At 48.4% G+C, this 17,820-nt stretch overlaps 1 protein-coding gene across 1 annotated transcript in view; it reads left to right on the forward strand.

Annotated features, from left to right (window-relative positions):
* Positions 1-2,198: 2,198 nt before the first annotated feature.
* Positions 2,199-17,820, forward strand: part of PAXBP1 (PAX3 and PAX7 binding protein 1) — a 275,602-nt gene continuing 259,980 nt past the window's right edge. The window contains exons 1-2 of the mRNA XM_029603577.1: positions 2,199-2,589; positions 2,940-3,068. Coding sequence (XP_029459437.1) covers positions 2,310-2,589; positions 2,940-3,068 — 409 coding nt within the window. The 5' untranslated portion in view covers positions 2,199-2,309. The remainder of the gene's footprint in view (positions 2,590-2,939; positions 3,069-17,820) is intronic.

Raw genomic sequence — 17,820 nt, forward strand, 5'->3', positions numbered from 1 at the left:
GGGGCTTGGCCGAGTGCCCCAACACAGCGGCCTGTGTTGGGGCCTGCCGCGCCAGCACACAGCCGGCGCGCGTAAGTTATGACTGCCCGGAGGCAGGCGTAACTTCCTGGATAAAGGTTAGGAGGGGGATTTAGGTAGGGCTGGGGGGTGGATTAGATAGGGGAAAGGAGGGGAAGGTGGAGGGAGGCGGAAGGAAAGTTCCCTCCGAGGCTGCTCCGATTTCAGAGCGGCCTTTGGAGGGAACGGGCAGAGCGCGCAGGGCTCGGCACATGCAAGGTGCCCAAATGTGCACCCCCCTTGCGCGCGCCGACCCCGGATTTTAAAAGATACGCGCGTATCTATTGAAATCCGGCGTACTTTTGTTTGCGCCTGGTGCGCGAACAAAAGTACATGCTCTCGCTTTTTAAAAAAATGTACCCCAATATGTTGATTTAAGTAAATAATGAATAAAATCGGGAGCTATACAAAGGGGGACAGCCACAGAGTGGTTGCCCTAAAGATAGCGACCGTACAAGACCGCGCATTAGGGGTTCCCTTGATCCACGGTTGTTGAAGATTCCTCTGGAGTTGGCTGGAGGTGTTCGCCTAAGTAAACTCTCTGGTGTGCCTGAATCCGAGGCCGACAAGTGGTGCTCTCCTATGTTCTCCGGTGTTTCTCTCGCTTGAGCCAGTAGGTGGTGCTCTTCCGCTCTTTGGTGTTTCTCTCCTTGCGTCCGGCTGCCGGGTGCCGGCAGGTGGCGTTCTCCTGTTCTCTCTGGTGTTTCTCTGCCGGGGGCCGGCAGGTGGCGTTCTCCTGTTCTCTCTGGTGTTTCTCTGCCTGGGGCCGGCAGGTGGCGCTCTCCCGCTGTCTCTCGCTCTCTCTGGTGTTTCTCTGCCGGGGGCCGGCAGGTGGCGCTCTCCCGCTGTCTCTCGCTCTCTCTGGTGTTTCTCTGCCGGGGGCCGGCAGGTGGCGTTCTCCTGTTCTCTCTGGTGTTTCTCTGCCTGGGGCCGGCAGGTGGCGCTCTCCCGCTGTCTCTCGCTCTCTCTGGTGTTTCTCTGCCGGGGGCCGGCAGGTGGCGTTCTCCTGTTCTCTCTGGTGTTTCTCTGCCGGGGGCCGGCAGGTGGCGTTCTCCTGTTCTCTCTGGTGTTTCTCTGCCTGGGGCCGGCAGGTGGCGCTCTCCCGCTGTCTCTCGCTCTCTCTGATGTTTCTCTGCCTGGGGCCGACAGGTGGCGCTCTCCCGCTGTCTCTCGCTCTCTCTGATGTTTCTCTGCCGGGGGCCGGCAGGTGGCGCTCTCCCGCTGTCTCTCGCTCTCTCTGGTGTTTCTCTGCCGGGGGCCGGCAGGTGGCGTTCTCCTGTTCTCTCTGGTGTTTCTCTGCCTGGGGCCGGCAGGTGGCGCTCTCCCGCTGTCTCTCGCTCTCTCTGGTGTTTCTCTGCCTGGGGCTGACAGATGGCGCTCTCCCGCTGTCTCTCGCTCTCTCTGGTGTTTCTCTGCCTGGGGCCGACAGGTGGCGCTCTCCCGCTGTCTCTCGCTCTCTCTGATGTTTCTCTGCCGGGGGCCGGCAGGTGGCGCTCTCCCGCTTGTCCTCTCGCTCTCTCTGATGTTTCTCTGCCTGGGGCCGGCAGGTGGTGCTCTCCCGCTGTCTCTCGCTCTCTCTGATGTTTCTCTGCCTGGGGCCGGCAGGTGGCGCTCTCCCGCTGTCTCTCGCTCTCTCTGATGTTTCTCTGCCGGGGGCCGGCAGGTGGCGTTCTCCCGCTGTCTCTCGCTCTCTCTGATGTTTCTCTGCCTGGAGCCGGCAGGTGGTGCTCTCCCGCTGTCTCTCGCTCTCTCTGATGTTTCTCTGCCTGGGGCCGGCAGGTGGCGCTCTCCCGCTGTCTCTCGCTCTCTCTGATGTTTCTCTGCCTGGGGCCGGCAGGTGGCGCTCTCCCGCTGTCTCTCGCTCTCTCTGATGTTTCTCTGCCTGGGGCCGGCAGGTGGCGCTCTCCCGCTGTCTCTCGCTCTCTCTGATGTTTCTCTGCCTGGGGCCGGCAGGTGGCGCTCTCCCGCTGTCTCTCGCTCTCTCTGATGTTTCTCTGCCTGGGGCCGGCAGGTGGCGCTCTCCCGCTGTCTCTCGCTCTCTCTGATGTTTCTCTGCCGGGGGCCGGCAGGTGGCGCTCTCCCGCTGTCTCTGTTCTTTCTCTCGCTCTCTCTGGTCTTTCTCTGACTGGGGCCAACAGGTGGCGCTTTCCTGTTCTCTCTGATGTTTTCTCTTTGGGTCTCGGAGGGGTTCAGGTGGCGGTGAGCGGTTGCTTGGTCCCGGGTTTCCCGCGCTGTCGCCGGGAGCCTTCATCATGTTCCGGAAAGCGCGGCGTGTGAACGTGCGGAAGAGGAACGACTCGGAGGAAGAGGAGCGGGAGCCGGAGGAAGAGCCGCTGGCGCCGGCGGGCCCGGAGCAGGGAGCCGGTTTCGAGCTGTCTGGGCCCGGCAACAGCGCTGGTGACAGCCCGGGGATAGAGAGCTGCGGCCTGGCCGAGGCCTTGCTGCAAGGAAACGGCCTTCCGGGCAGGAAGAGGCCGCGGGATGGGGCTCCGGCCCCCAAGGGGATTCTGCTCAGCTTCCGCGAGGAGGAGGGTGAGTTGGGTCGGCTTAGTTGGATCCTTTCTGTGGATTTTGCAGCCTCCAGAGCGAGGCTGGAGGATCCGGTGCTCTCTTCTTTGTGCCCGGGGCTCGTTGTCTGAGGTTATCCGGGGCCCCTTTCCTGTGCTCGGGGCTCGTTGTCTGGGGTTATCCAGCGCCCCTTCCCTATCCCCTGGACCCCTTCCCTGTGCCTAGGTCTCCGGATTATCTGTCTCGGGATCTGGGGCCTGCTGCCTCTTGTTTGTTTTTATTAATTGAAACGGAAGGACCTGTCTCGAGAATATTTATTTTGTGGGTGAGGAATATGCTGTCAGGTAATTACCATTATTGTTTTTTGTTTATAGAAGAAGAAGAAGTTTTTAAAGTCAAGAAATCAAGTTATAGCAAAAAAATAGTGAAGCTGCTTAAGAAAGAATATAAAGAAGATCTTGAAAAACTGAAGTCAGTTCCTGCTGTAAATGCAGCCCCTGAAGGTAAGGATGAGCCTGCCAGTCAACCCCTTCTGGGACTAAAGATGTAACCGAAGAAGATTTTTAATATAACTCTTTGCTGTAGGTTTTAATGGGAAGAAATAAAATAGCTAAGAAATGAGAAACATTTTATGCTTAGTGAAACTGTGTTAGTGAAAACCTCTGTTTCTGTGCATATTATGTGCATAGGTACATATGTAAACATTTCCAGGGTAAGTCCAGTCCAAAATTCATAATCTGATACCTATGCTTTATAATGTGAAGGATGTCAGAAAAAATATATAAAGTGATAACCTTTTCTTTTTTTGAAACTGCAGGCAGATATTATACCAACTACATCAGTTTATATAACAATTGTATGTATATCAACATCACAGAATACATGTAGCATGGAGAACACCCAAAAAGTGAATAGATCACATTTTTGCCCATCATATTCCCATTATTTATTTCATATTTTATCATATATTGCACCAGTTCATATGTTAACTTCTTTATTAAAACAATTTCATGGACTTGTTTATGCCAAGGCACTAACAATAGGTGCAATTTCTGAAAAGTGGCAGTTGTGATCCTTGCTGCATTTAATAATTGGGCACATACATTAGATGTTTTTCATAAGTTTATTTTCTTCCTAGAGTCCCAGGAGATGCAAGGCTGGCAGGAGCTTCACTTTCTGCCCCAGGATATCCCCTACTTTTGTTTCTATCTGGATTTTAAAAAATCTTTGACTGAGGCAAATGGTCATCATATATATGTAAGATCCCTCCTTGCTGCAGCCTCTCCAACATAATCTAGAGGAGGAAAGAGAAAATTTAGCTAAAATGAGCAGGCATTCATATGTTCTATGCAGTAATTCATGCATTGGCTCAAATCTACGTTGTATATCTGTGCTACTTTCCAAATTCTTTTCCATTTTCTGTATTGTAAATAGAGCCCTCATTCCATTGAGCAATCCAAAATGTTAGATTCTTTTTACTTTAAAATATTTATAGTCTGCTTATAATGATAAAATCATGCTAAGCGGATTACAAACTTAACATAAAACAATATAAAAACATCAAGCAAAATGACATCGCTATACATTTGCCAAATCGACCATGTCAAAACATAAAATTCTGCATATTTGTTATGCTGCCAGGTCACTAAGCTGTTCCAAAGGCCTCTAAAAAGACATGCTTTAAGCATTTTCCTAAATATTTTTAAATCTTGCATTAACCTCAACTCCACAGGTAAATTATTCCATAAATTTAGTCTTATAATCAATAGGGTCTTTATAGAGAGGAGATATTATTTTGCAACCTTTCTCCACTGGCATTAGAATAGTTCCACCATGGAGGGCACCCTTCTAATCTAACCCACTCCTTCAGATTTAGATAGTTTTCTGATCCATGTATACATATCTCAGATTCCATCCTCGACCCAAATTCATTTTTCAAAAGCTCAATGAGATTCGTCCCTGTTCATCAATGTGTGTGCAACTATATAGATAGCTTTGAGTGCCTGGCAGCATCAGGAGTAAGAACAAATCAACCCCCTTGACCAGCCCAGCTTTCAAAGAGAGTCAGGGCAGTTCAAAATCTGTTAATCATTCCTTTAAGCAAGCCAGCCTGGAAGCCCAATAATAACCAGGCAGATTGGGAAGCGCTATTCTGCCTCCACAGTGTGTTTATCTTTACTCTTAGTGCTTTGCCCTTCCATATAAATCTAGATATTTCATCATTAAGTGGCTAGAATTTCATAGGTAGAGTACATGGAATGTGCTGGAAGAGATATATTAACTAGGGTAAAAGATTCATTTTGAGTATCCCAATCCTTCCTGCCCATTTTGAGTATATCAATCCTTCCTGCCCATAACATAAACATGTCATTCCATTTCCGCAGGTTGTTCTGGATATTTTGAACTACCGGAGCATGGTTTGTTTTATATAAATCAGACTTATTTCCTAGGAATAAATATATCCAAATCTTTAATCTCTTCTGTGGCCATCCTAATGTTATATGGACATCTAGGCCCTACAACAAAAATAATTTTGTATTCCGAAACCTGAACATACCCACCCAATACTGCAAGGAGGCTGGGTGCAGAAGTCTGAGGATTGGTCAGGAACTTTAGAACATTTGCATAAAAGGAATTGTTTTGTGCTCTTCCATTAAGGAGAAATCCCAGAATACTTGTATCCAATCTGTCCATTGAGCTAGTACTTTCTTCATTTTATTCAGGTCAAACAAGAAGAGACAGTGTGCACCCTTGCCTTGTGCCTCCCCGAATAGGGAAGGAATTTGAAAGGAAGCCATTAATCTCAACACCCTAGCTATAAGATGGGTGCACAATGTCTGCATCCAGTCAAACCCCCCCCCCCTTTTTCAAATCCATAAGACTATCACTGTAAATAGGAAGGGCCACTGAAGCCTATCGATGACTTTTTTCGCGTCCAATACTATAATCAAACCAGATAGTCTGGCCATGTTTGCCATGATGAGCCTGCCTTTGATAAAGCCCTTTGATCATATTTAACCAATATCCCTATTATCATTTTGAGCCATAATTGCAGAATCTTTGCTAATATCTACATATGCATCCAGAAGAGAGATGGAGTGGTAGGAGCCTGGATCCAGGGCATGTCTGTCTTTTTTGTGAATCAGCACTAGTTACCTTGGTTAGGCGATGAGAAAAATCAGGGTTTTCCTAGCATGTAGCCAGATGGACTCAGGACCAATGGGTATAGCGTGCTCCTGATAGCAGATGGGAGACAGTCAGATTTCAAAGCTGACGTTAGCTTACATATACCCGTGAGCATGCTCAGCTCTTCAGTATTTCTCCGCCTCCCATAGATGCGCACACTATTCCACAGTAGAATAGTGTTAACAATTACATCAAAAGGAAAGAAATCTACAGCAAAAAAGAAAGAAATATACCTTTAAGAAGATCGTGCCCCACTCTCCTGCGGTGAAACCTAAGGGTCCCTGCCCCAGTCAAGAATGCCTGAGGTGATTTCAGATATCCCTCAGAGGTGTGCCTTGGTCCCGGTCTGGACTTAGCCCCCAGAGTGGCTGAAAGCAGCGGGTGCGCATCTGAGTGCGGCGGTGAAGGTAAAACCATCTCCCCCCGCAGCTGGAGACCGTCCAATACACAAGCAGTAAGCGATGAGACCAGGTAAGAAGGAAACTTTACTTTAAGGGCTCTGGTCTCCAGAACTCGGATCGCTGTACTGACTCTGATTCCAGCGAGTTAAAGAGGGAATCCCGATCGGGTTGAGCAGCCTCGGTTAGGCTAGAGCCTGATCCAGTCCAAGGGTGCACACACGTGGAGACCCTTCAGGGGGGCGCCATCTTGCATGCGATGGTTGTCGGCACCATCTTCCCTCCCCCTCGGAGGTACGCGTAGGATCTACCGGCGGCCTATGCGCATTACTTGTGCGCACCCCATAGAGTCGCGCACAACTCGGAGCCAAGTGCACATTCGAGCCGCGCGCACAACAGCCGCGCAGACTGAATAGAAGTCCTGCCTATGCCCGCGGTGCGAAGAACCCAGGAGGAACGGACCCCCACTGTCGGAGGGGTTCGAAACTACTGAGGATTGATCCCTAGACTTGCGTATCTCAGCACAACCACCCCACAGGAGGACACCTCTGGGGCATAACTCCACCCCTCCCCTGGGATCAACATAGACCCAGGGACCTCCTCTTGGGTGGAATTCTTCAAAGGGCTGCGAACAGCCTCCGCTGCACACCAGGCTCAAACCAGGCCGGGAGCACAAGATCCTCCCGGCACTACTCGGATGCCTTGAGTCAGGCCTCACCTAACCGAGAATATCTCTATTAGGAGCCCAGACACCTCAGTGATATGAGTGACTCCCTGGAAGAAGGAGAAATTCCTCCAGGGATGGAACCATACCGAACCATGCTTCACTTCTTCCACAAGGACGAATTACCAGCCCTTGTTTCTCAGACTCCGAAGACGTGGGGCATGCTGGGCACTGACCCTATGATGGAACCAAAGAGGATATCTTGGTTCCCTCTCGTAAGGCCTCATGCTACTGTCCTATGTTGGAAGCCATCCAGGAACTGATTGACCTGGAATGGAATGCCCCGGAGGCCAACTTCAAAGGGGGGGGCAACCCTTGGAAGCCCTATACCCCCTGGAACCTGCTGCTAAGGAGCGCCTGTGCAGTCTCAAAGTGAACAACGATTCCCCTTGAGGGAGGAGCATCCCTAAAGGACAGACGATTGGAGCCCATCCTTAAGCAGGCCTTTGACGCAATAGCAATGACACTGCAGATTGCTTTCTGCTGCACACTGGTAGCATGTGCCTGATTACTCCTCTTGAGAGATGCAAATTCGGCTGGAAATACGATGGAATCTGCGGCATCCTTCCTCACTGACGCAAGCTTAGACCTCGTGCGCACCCCAGCCAGAGATGTTGCCTTGGTAGTAGCAGCCAGAAGACAACTATGGCTATGCAATTGGTCTGCAGACGCGACATCTAAAGCAAATCTCACGAGATTCTCCTTAAAAGGATCTCTCTTGTTCGGGAGCGTTTTGGAGAAGTTAGCCAACAAATGGGGCGAATCTCCAGTGCCCCGATTACTGGAAGATAGAGGTAAAAGACCTCAGCGTTCTTCCCCCAGAAGGACCTAGGGCAGACGTTCACAGCGCTTTAGACTCTACAGGAACGCAGCCCCAGGTACCTCGCCCCTCCGGAAGGAACCAGTTCTCCTGGAGCAGACACACCAAGAGGGGAGCAGGACCGGGGACAGGCTCCAGCCGTACCCCACATGAGACGAGACAGGCCCATCCACAGGAAGAAACCATAGGGGTCGACTTGCCCTCTTCTACCATAGATGGGTCGATATAATGTCGGACAAATTGGTCCTAAATATCATTTGAGAGGGGTACTCTCTGGAATTCCGCTGCATCCATCGAGACAAAGTTATGAGATCACCCTGCCACTCCCACTCAAGAGATTAGCAGTAGAAACCACATTAACAAGACTAGTCAGTCTGAAGCAATAGCTCCGGTGCCCACGCTCTAGCAAGCTACTGGGCGCTATTCCATCTAGTTTATCGTTTCCAAGAAGGGAAGGGTCATTCCGACCCATCTTGGATCTCAAGAATGTCAACTGTCATCTACGGATGCCACATTTCCGCAAGGAAACCCTGCGCTCCGTTATAATGGCAGTACAATGGGGAGAGTTCCTAACCTCCCTGGACCTTTCCGAAGCCTATCTTCACATCCCAGTTCATCAGGATCACCAGTACTTCCTGCGTTTTGCGATACTGGGTCCCCATTACCAGTCCCGGGTGCTTCCCTTGGGCCTAGCAACTGCCCCCAGGACCTTCACCAAATCATGGTGGTCGTGGCGGCAGCACTGAAGAAGGAGGAGGAGATCCTGGTACATCCTCACCTGAACAGCGGGCTGATCAGAGCAAAATCTTTGAAGGAGAGCAGGCAGGCGACCAGATTCAAGAGCCTACTGCAGGAGCGCGGATGGGTCGTGAACACCAAACAGAACAGTTTTCCTTCCCCCAAGGAGAAGAAAACTGAAGTAACAATCATGACAATTTATGACCAATGCATGCCTCAAGGTATGAGCCTACCTTCAAGCCTGCGGCTTCGTGGCATCAACCCCGGAGGTTGTTCCATGAGCAAGTGCCCACACACGACCGCTCCAGCACTCCCTTCTGTCATGATGGAATCCACTGTCCCAGGACTACTCAATTCACCTCCAACTACCAGCAGAGGTTCAGGCTCAACCCCAATGGTGACTACAGGAAGTCCACCTAAGCAGAGGAGTAAGCCTATCCCCACCGAACTGGATCATGCGAGCCTGCGAGGGTGGGGAACCCACTGCCAGGAAATGACAGTCCAGGGACAAGGGAACAAGAAAGAGGCAGAATGGAACATAATCTGCCTGGATGCTTGAGCAGTCAGGCAAGCATGCTTGCGATTCAGCCACAGCCTCTGGGGTGAGTCAGTCAGAATAATGGACAGCGTGACAGCAGTGGCTTACATCAACCGCCAGGGAGGAACCAAGAACTGGCAGGTGTCTATGGAGATAGACCCTCTCTTGGCAGGGCTGGAGATAAACCTACGAGGGATCTCAGTCTCCCAATTCGTGGAAAAAGATAATGTCTCTGCAGAATACTCCAGCAGAGAGAGCCTAGACCCGGCGGAATGGACGCTGTTGACCACAGCCCTCCAACTGATAGTAAATAGCTGGGGCCTCCCAGCTCTAGATCTACTGGCAACCCGGCTCAATGCCCAAGCTCCCAGGTTCTTCAGTCACAGATGAGAACCACAACCCTGGGGACTTGACCCCCTCATCCAAACCTGGTCATAGGAAGACCTATTGTACGCTTTCCCATGGCCACCACTGAGCAGAGTCATCTGCAAGATAGAGCACCACAGGAGACTAGTTTACTAGTCGCCCCTGATTGACCAAGATGACATGGTACGCAGACATGCGAAGACTACTTGCGGGGAACCCTTTGTGCCTACCTCCACAAAGGGATCTCATCCAGCAGGGCCCGATCCTCCATGTAGGACCATCTCAATTCTCTTTCAGCCTGGCCCTTGAGAGGCCTAGCCTGAAGAATCACAGTTACACAAGGCTGTGATGGACACTCTGCTTCCAGCGCGCAAGGTCTCCACATCCCTGCCTTACATACGGATCTGGAGAGTATCCAAAGACTGGTGTAATTGGCGGGATTCTCTTGGGGACAGCCAATAATCCATGATCCTGGAGTTCCTGCAAGACGGTATGAAGAAGGGGTTGGCACTCAACTCCCTCAAGCTCCAACTTGCCACACTGACCGGCTTCACTGCCGAAAGTAGATGGCATCAGACTAGCAACCCATCCAGATGTGTCCCACTCCCGGAAAGGGGTTAAACAACTCCGACCACCCTAAAGTGGCCGGCACCTCTATAGAATCTCTACCTAGACGGGACTTCCTGCAGACCAACTTGTGGTCTGCCACCACGCCTCTTAACACTGAAGGCGGCATCCTTGGTGCTTCAGCTCGTTGCATCTCCAAACTCAGGCACTATCCTGTCGGGAACCGTCCCTAGGCTCACGCCTAGAACCATAAAACTGCGCACGGTCTCCTCCGTCTTACCAAAAGTGGCTTCCCAGTTTCACGTGAACCAAACCATCTCGAGACCATCTTCAGATGAGCATAAGGACTCTGAAGACTCCGCCTCCTTCACCATCTAAATGTTGGCAGACTCATAGTCAGATACCTGAAAAGATCGGGACCTGTGCACAAAACTGATCACCTGTTCATTCTTCACAGCGGGAAGGAACAAGGGGAAGCGGCATCGTGGGCGACCATAGCTCGCTGGATCAACAAAGTAATTAATGCAGCATACATAGAGGCAGGAAAACCATTACCTCTACAGGTCAAGGTGCATTCTACAAGGGCCCAGGCAGTCTCCTGGGCGGAAACCAAGCCGCTTTCGCTAGCTGAGATCTGTCGGGCGGCGACATGGTCCTCCCTACACACCTTCTCCAGGTTCTACTGCCTGGATGTTCAGGCCAGGGAGGACACAGTTTACGCAAGGGCAGCACTAAGTAGACCACGGGCAGCCTCCCACCCTGTAGGGGAGTAGCTTTTGTACATCCCATTGGTTCTGAGTCCATCTGGCTATACGCTAGGAAATGGAGAAATTAATTACTTGATAATTTCGTTTTCCTTAGTGTAGACAGATGGACTCAGCATCCTGCCCACTGCTGCTCCAGAAATAGAGAACCTCGGGTATCAAACCTCAAGACTGAGCAAGTAAGGGTAAGTCACAGCCTACCTCTAATCCAAGACACCCGCAGTTGCCCAGGTGTCGGTGTTCATTGTTTCAGTGCACTGGCAGTCTCCAGTTTCAAATTTTTACATATATATAATCAGTTGAACCAGTTCAAGGGTAATCAAGTATTAAGCAACATATATCCACAATGGCTTTTCGAAGAGAATACTGAAGAGCTGAGCATGCTCACGGGTATATGTAGGCTGACGTCAGCTTTGAAATCTGACTCAGTCTCCCATCTATCAGGACTACACTATACCCATTGGTCCTGAGTCCATCTGTCTACACTAAGGAAAACGAAATTATCAGGTAAGTAATTTCTCCAATTCCTGTAAATATTCTGGAGCTCTAGTTAGCAGTAAAACTCTTGAAGGAACTTTTTATAAAAGTAAAATTGGATTACAGATGTTCGTACCACTCATTCTGGAAACAGCGGATCTTCAAGGCTACTTGGTTCAGTTATCTCCACACACTTATCTCCTAGAGCGAGGAGTTTAATATTGAACAATGTTTCTTAAATTGACTCTCATTCAACATCTAATTTGACTGATATATGCATCCCCTTATAATTAATTTCATGTCTCACTATTAATCATCATTAAACTCTTGGGAGGGTGGGGGGGGGGGGTTGTGGGGAGATGGGCCTGTAGTGAGAATCTGTTTTCATTTCACACATGTTCAGGAAGTGACATGATGTATATTGTTCTGGGGGGGGGGGGGGGGGGGGGGGGGTTTCTGTCAGACCAAACATGGCTCGTCTCCTGCAATGCTGGGGTTACATTCCTCGCTAATGTCCCTCTCTAATGTATCACTGTGGTTCCATTTAATGTTCACTGTTAAATGTTAACTTGTTTATCATGGTATATTGATTATAACAATCAAAAACAGATTAACCATAAAAGTAAAATTTCCTAGCGTGTAGCCAGATGGACTCGGGCCCAATGGGTTGTGCTCCCCTGCCAGGAGATGGAATCAGGTTTCAAAGCTGATGTCGCCCTAGATATACCCCTGCAGTGTTCTCGGTCCTTCAGTATTTCTCCATCTCCAGCAGATGTAGACATGCTTTCCCTATGGGGATCGCTGTACCTTTTGGAAGAAGAAATTCTCCTTTTTAAATTGGAGAAAAGATTGAGCCCCGCTCTCCTGTGGTGATAGAAGGTCGCTCCCCCAGTTGAAAATTCCTGAGATGATTTCCAAGATCCCTCAGAGGTGTGCCTTGGTCCGGTAGCCGGCTCCCAGCATGGACTTTGCTGCTCAAGCAGCTGAAAGACAGCAGGTGCAGGAAGCAGTGTGTGGCGGTGATGGTTAAAGCCCTCTCCCCCCGCAGCTGGAGATCTGTACTCGGCCGGTAAGTGTTGAGCCCAGGTAAGGTTTAAAAAAAAAAAAAAGATTTACCTTCAGAGAAGAGGGGTTTTGGTCTGCCTTCCTCTGGTCTCCGTGCTCTGCGCACCATACCAACGTTGTTCCTGATCCCGTTGGGCATAGGGATGCAGGTTGAGTGGCCCCCATTGGGCTAGGCCCTGCTTTAAACTTGGTCAGCACACCACGTGGAAGGCCACGACAGCGCCATCTTGTGTGCGTATTTGTGTCTCTTATTGCCCGCCATAGGAGGTCGGTACACGTAGTGTGCTGGCTCTGTGCACGCGCCGTGTGCATAACATCATGCATGTACTTGCGTGCAGGATAAAGTAAGCGCAGGATACAGGAAAAGCTGGGTGCATGGACTGTGCAGGCTCTGATTTACTCCGTACTTCAGCCAGAGTAGTGGCCTCAGTGGTAGCGACCAGAAGACAGCTATGGCTGTGGAATTGGTCAGCTGACACAACCTCCATGACCAACCTTACAAAGATGCCCTTTAAAGGATCACTCCTATTCGGAAACAGATTGGAAAAACTGTCCAGTAAATGGGGCGAATCTCCAGTCCCCTGGCTACCGGAAGATAAGAGGAAGCAGTTGCAGTGCTCCTCGCCTGTGAGGGCTGGTCCAGGGGCTCTCGACATTTCCGTCTCTGCAGAAACTTGACATTTCAGAGGACTTGTCCCTTTGGAAGAACTCTGTCCTTTCATAGTTGACAGCCTGAGAGAGGGGCAGGTTCGGGTTCAGTATCGTCCCGAACATCCCAATGAAATTTTACCGACCCATCTTCGGAATGAGGAGATAGGGGGTCGACTGTCTCTTTTACCAAAGGTAGGTCGACATCACTTTGGACAAGTGGGTACTGGAAGTCTTACAAGAAAGATATGTGCTGGAATTTTGAAGCATTCCTCTGGACTTATTCATGATGTCTCATTGCCACTCCCAGCACAAAAAGCAGGCAGTGGAGATTACTCTCTTAAGGCTCCTCAGGATGAGGGCTATAATCCCAGTACGTACGCCACAGGAAAATACGGGAAGTTATTTCATCTATTTCATCATACCCAAGAAGGAAGGTTCCTTTTGCCCCATCCTGGACTTCATGAATGTCATCTGTCACCTATGAGTGAGTCATTTCTGCATGGAAACCTTACAGTCTGTGTTAATGACTGTACAACCGGGCGAGTTCCTAACTTCCCTGTACCTATCCGAGGCCTACCTACATATTTGAATCTGTCAAAAACATCAACGCTTCCTACACTTTGCTGTACTGGGTCACCATTATCAGTTCCGGGCACTGCCCTTTGGCCTCGCCACTGCCCCAAGAACATTTTCCAAGATTATGGTGGTCGTGGCTGCAGCATTGAGAAGAGAAGGAATCCTAGTACACCCGTACTTGGACGACTGGTTGATCCTGGCCAAGTCCCTGGAAGAAAGTCTCCAGGTGACCAACAGGGTTGACTTCCTTGATTCAGGAATTCAGTTGGGTAGTAAACCTGGGCAAGATCAGTCTCAAGCCTTCCCGGTTTTTGGAGTATCTGGGAGTCCGTTTCGACACCAGGCAGGGCAAGGTCTTCCGACCGCATGGATACGGAAGTTGATGTCCCAGGTGCGTCAGTTGATGAACACAATACGCCCGACGATGTGGAGCTATCTCCAAGTTCTCTGTTGGCGGCAACCTTGGAAGTAGTGCCATGGGTGAAAGCACACATGCACCCACTTCAATGCTCACTGCTGTCATGTTGGAACCCGCATGTTGGAACCCAAGACTATTAGATTTGGCTCCATTTACCAATGGGAGTTTGCTCTCACCTCAAGTGGAGGTTGCAGGAGACTCATCTGAGCGGGAGGGTTGTCCCTGTTCTCTCTGAACTGGCTGGTTCTTACAACGGATGCGAGTTTCCGGGGCTGGGAGCTCACTGTCAGCAACTCACGGCCCAGGGACGTTGGACGGAGGAAGGAGGCCCTCTGGAACATCAATCGCCTGGAAGCCTGAGCAGTGAGGCTGGCGTGCTTGCAATTCAGCCACAGACTCCAGGGTCAAGCGGTCCGCATACTTTATTTATTTAAAAATGTTTCTATACTGCTTTTTCAAACAATGTTTAGTCAAAACGGTGTACAGAGGTGTCAACTAAAATATAAAAATAAAAATCTCTTAAATTACAAAAAGCATATATATAAAATAATAAATACAAAAATAAAAGCCACATTTATTAAAAATACAAATACAACTTAACATCAATAATGATAATAGTAATAATGATAAGGTGCCACATGATTAGTGCATGAAAGTAATATAATGAGTGACAAATTATTATTTGATAGGTGTGATTTTGAATGCAATTTGAAAGAGATGTTTTTAAGGATTTTTTGAAATGATTAGAGTTAGATATGGATCTTAGTGAGTCTGGTAATGCATTCCAAAAGGTTGGGCCTGCTACCGAAAAGGCTTTTTTTTTCTAGTAATATCTAGATGGGCCTGTTGGGGTGATGGTACATCTAGAAAATTTTTGTTCATTGATCTTAAATGTCTGGAGGGTTTATATATTCGAAGAAGAGAACATAGTGTAGTAGAATTGGAATTATGAATAAGAGAGTGTATGATAGTTAAGATTTTAAACTATATTCTGTATTTGATAGGTAACCAGTGTAATGACTGAAGTACTGGGGTAATGTGATTTCTAATTGATGAACCTGATAGGATACGTGCAGCTGCATTTTGAACTAATTGAAGTGGTTGAAGTGTATTATCTGGAAGGCCTATATATAAAGAATTTGAGTAGTCAAACCCCGAAAAGATAAGAGATTGAAGAATAGTCCGATAGTCATGGAAAAAAAGTAGAGGACGAAGACATTTCAAGAGTTGTATTTTGTAAAAGGAATTTCTTGTTACCAATGATATGTATTGTTTCAGAGAGAAATCAGTATTAATAGTCAGACTTAAATTTTTTGCCGATTTATTAGTAATAGGAATGGAAGTACCATTGAACAGAAGATGTGATGGGGGACCTATGGATGATTCTGTGATGGAAATGAGATGGACAATTTCAGTTTTTGCTGGGTTTAATTTTAACCGTTAATTTCAATTTGGAAAACACAACGATGGTGGCCTACATCAACCACCAGGTATGAACCAAGGGCCAGCAGGCATCTCGGGAGATAGATCTCCTTATGGAATGGGCGGAAATACATCTACAGACGATCTCTGCCTCACACCACAAGAAAAGGCAAAGTCAGAGCAGACTTTCTAAGAGGGGGAGAGCCTGGATCCAGGAGAGTGGGAGTTGTCGGCCGAAGCCTTTCAACTGATAGATCGCTGGGACCTCCAGTCTATCAACCTGCTGGCCGCATCTCACAATGCAAAAATTCCCCGATTCTGCGACTGAAGAAGAGATCTGTGGTCCCTGGGGATCGATGCTCTCATTCAGACCTGGCCGGAAGAAGAGTTGCTATATGCCTTCCCTCCATGGTCCCTGCTGGGCAGGATCATTCGTAGAATTGAGCAACACAGGGGACTAGTCCTATTAGTAACTCCAGATTGGCGCAGGCATCCATTGTATGCGGACATGCAAGACTCCTGATGGTGACCCCTCTGTGCCTCCCACCACACAGGGACCTGCTACAGTAGGGATCTGTCCTTTACAAGGATCTGACTCTCTTCTGTCTTACGGTCTGGCCCTTGAGAAGGCTCGCCTGATGAAGCGAGGATATTCTGTGGTGGTAATTGCCACCTTATTCTGCACTTGAAAGTTTTCTATGTCCCTAGCGTATGTGCTAGGCATTATCGCTTGGATGTCAGGTCTCCGGTTTCCATGTGCTTTGGTGAGAGTGCTCTACGAGCGGAACTCTCCACATCGCATCCGAGTTAAGGGAAGCTTAGGTACATCCCAAGAGTCAGGACTGATCTGGGTACGTACAGGGAAATGAATATTGGTTACTTGCTAATTTTTGTTCCTGTAGTACCACAGATCAGTCCAGAGACCTGCCCATTTAGTGGGGGCGGGGGGGTTTGCCCGCCACTCATACTGTTGCTCTGTATATAGTGCAGAGTTGTTGGAGGTTTTCAGTGCTGATTGCTTATGTTAAATTTGGGAAACGAGTTTTCTGTTGTCTTTTTGGGCAACTTCACCTTCTTCCGGCTCAGAGGAGGGGAGGGAGTTTGCTTAGAAATTTATGGTGGTTGCTGTCATCTTGGCTTGGGTACAGGTCATTACTGAGGGACTGCAGGTAGCACACTGGGTTATGTACAGTGTCAGTGAAACTTTGTTTCCATCTGCTAGTAGGGAGGCAAAACCCAAGAGTCTGGACTGATCTGTGGTACTTCAGGAACGAAAATTAGCAGGTGAGAACCAGTTTTCCTATTTGGTCAGTCATGAGACTGTCTAGTTTCTCCCTTAATTTTTGTAGCTTTTTCCATACTTTTTTAGAACTGAGTTTATGCTCCTACTCTAGAATTAAATTGTTTTTTTCTCAAGTGACTTTCTCAGTTTAGCCTACATTTTATTTAAGATGGCTAGTTTAAGTACAGATTTTAGTCTCCCATAGCACCACCGGGTTATATTCCAACTTATAGGTTCAATCACCAGGTCCTCCCTGAGGCCAGTGCTTGAGATGATGCATAACTGAGTTATGATTAGAGATATACCCAAGTAAGATATCAGTGAACCCTAATTTCCCATACAAACTTTCAGAACAGAGGAAAAAATCTAGGCAACTCTATGAATTATGTACCTGGGAATAAAAATTAAAAGCTCCTCCTGTGAGAGTACTAGGTATGCCATGCCACACATCTTTGAGCCCCAAGCTCTTTACCAAGAGCCTAATCCCTTTATTTTGTTCAGTTGGCACTGCCAGTTGTGAGGTCCTGTCAAGGTGTGAATCCAAGCATATGTTCGGTCCCCAGCCACTACCATGGGATGAGATGTAAACTTAGCGATCTCCTTTTCCATGTGCTTATAGAAAGCATTTTGATCTTTGTTGGGACCTTTTATTTATTATTGCTATATCCTGTTCATAAAGGGCTCACTCCACAAAAACAAACCGTCCCTCTGGGTCCAGATGAAACCTATTAATCTTTAAGGGGCATGCCCTATGTATCATATTGTATACCCCCTGCTTTTAAATTGAGAGATAATATACCTACCTAACTCATTCCCTTTTAAGCTTCTCATGCTCACTGTCAGATTAGTCTCCTACCTCATTGCCACATTATTGTGATTTTTTTTAAAACCTGAAAAATTATTTTCCTTTTGGTAGGTGACAAAATAGCATGTACATTAAATGAAGCAAAGTTCACCTGTGCACTAGCCATTAAATCGAAACAAGATATGAATCACGAACTATCAGTGAATATATCTAGTTAATTGCTCATATGGAATTCGATATTCCATCTGCCATTCAATACATACATCTCTCAGCCCCCTCTTCACCTCAGCCCCAACCCCACCTCCCAAAGATGCAGTCCAGAAAGGGTTAGACAGGATCCATTCCTTCTATTTCTTCTCTACACCCTTCCATGACTACTGGCAACAGTTAACGAATACCCAAGCTAGATCAGGCCAAGCAAATTGTACCATGAGGGATCTCTTGCACAGGCAGATTCT

The sequence above is a fragment of the Rhinatrema bivittatum genome, chromosome 5 (genome assembly GCF_901001135.1).
Source record: "Rhinatrema bivittatum chromosome 5, aRhiBiv1.1, whole genome shotgun sequence".
Classification (NCBI taxonomy): Eukaryota; Metazoa; Chordata; class Amphibia; order Gymnophiona; family Rhinatrematidae; genus Rhinatrema; species Rhinatrema bivittatum.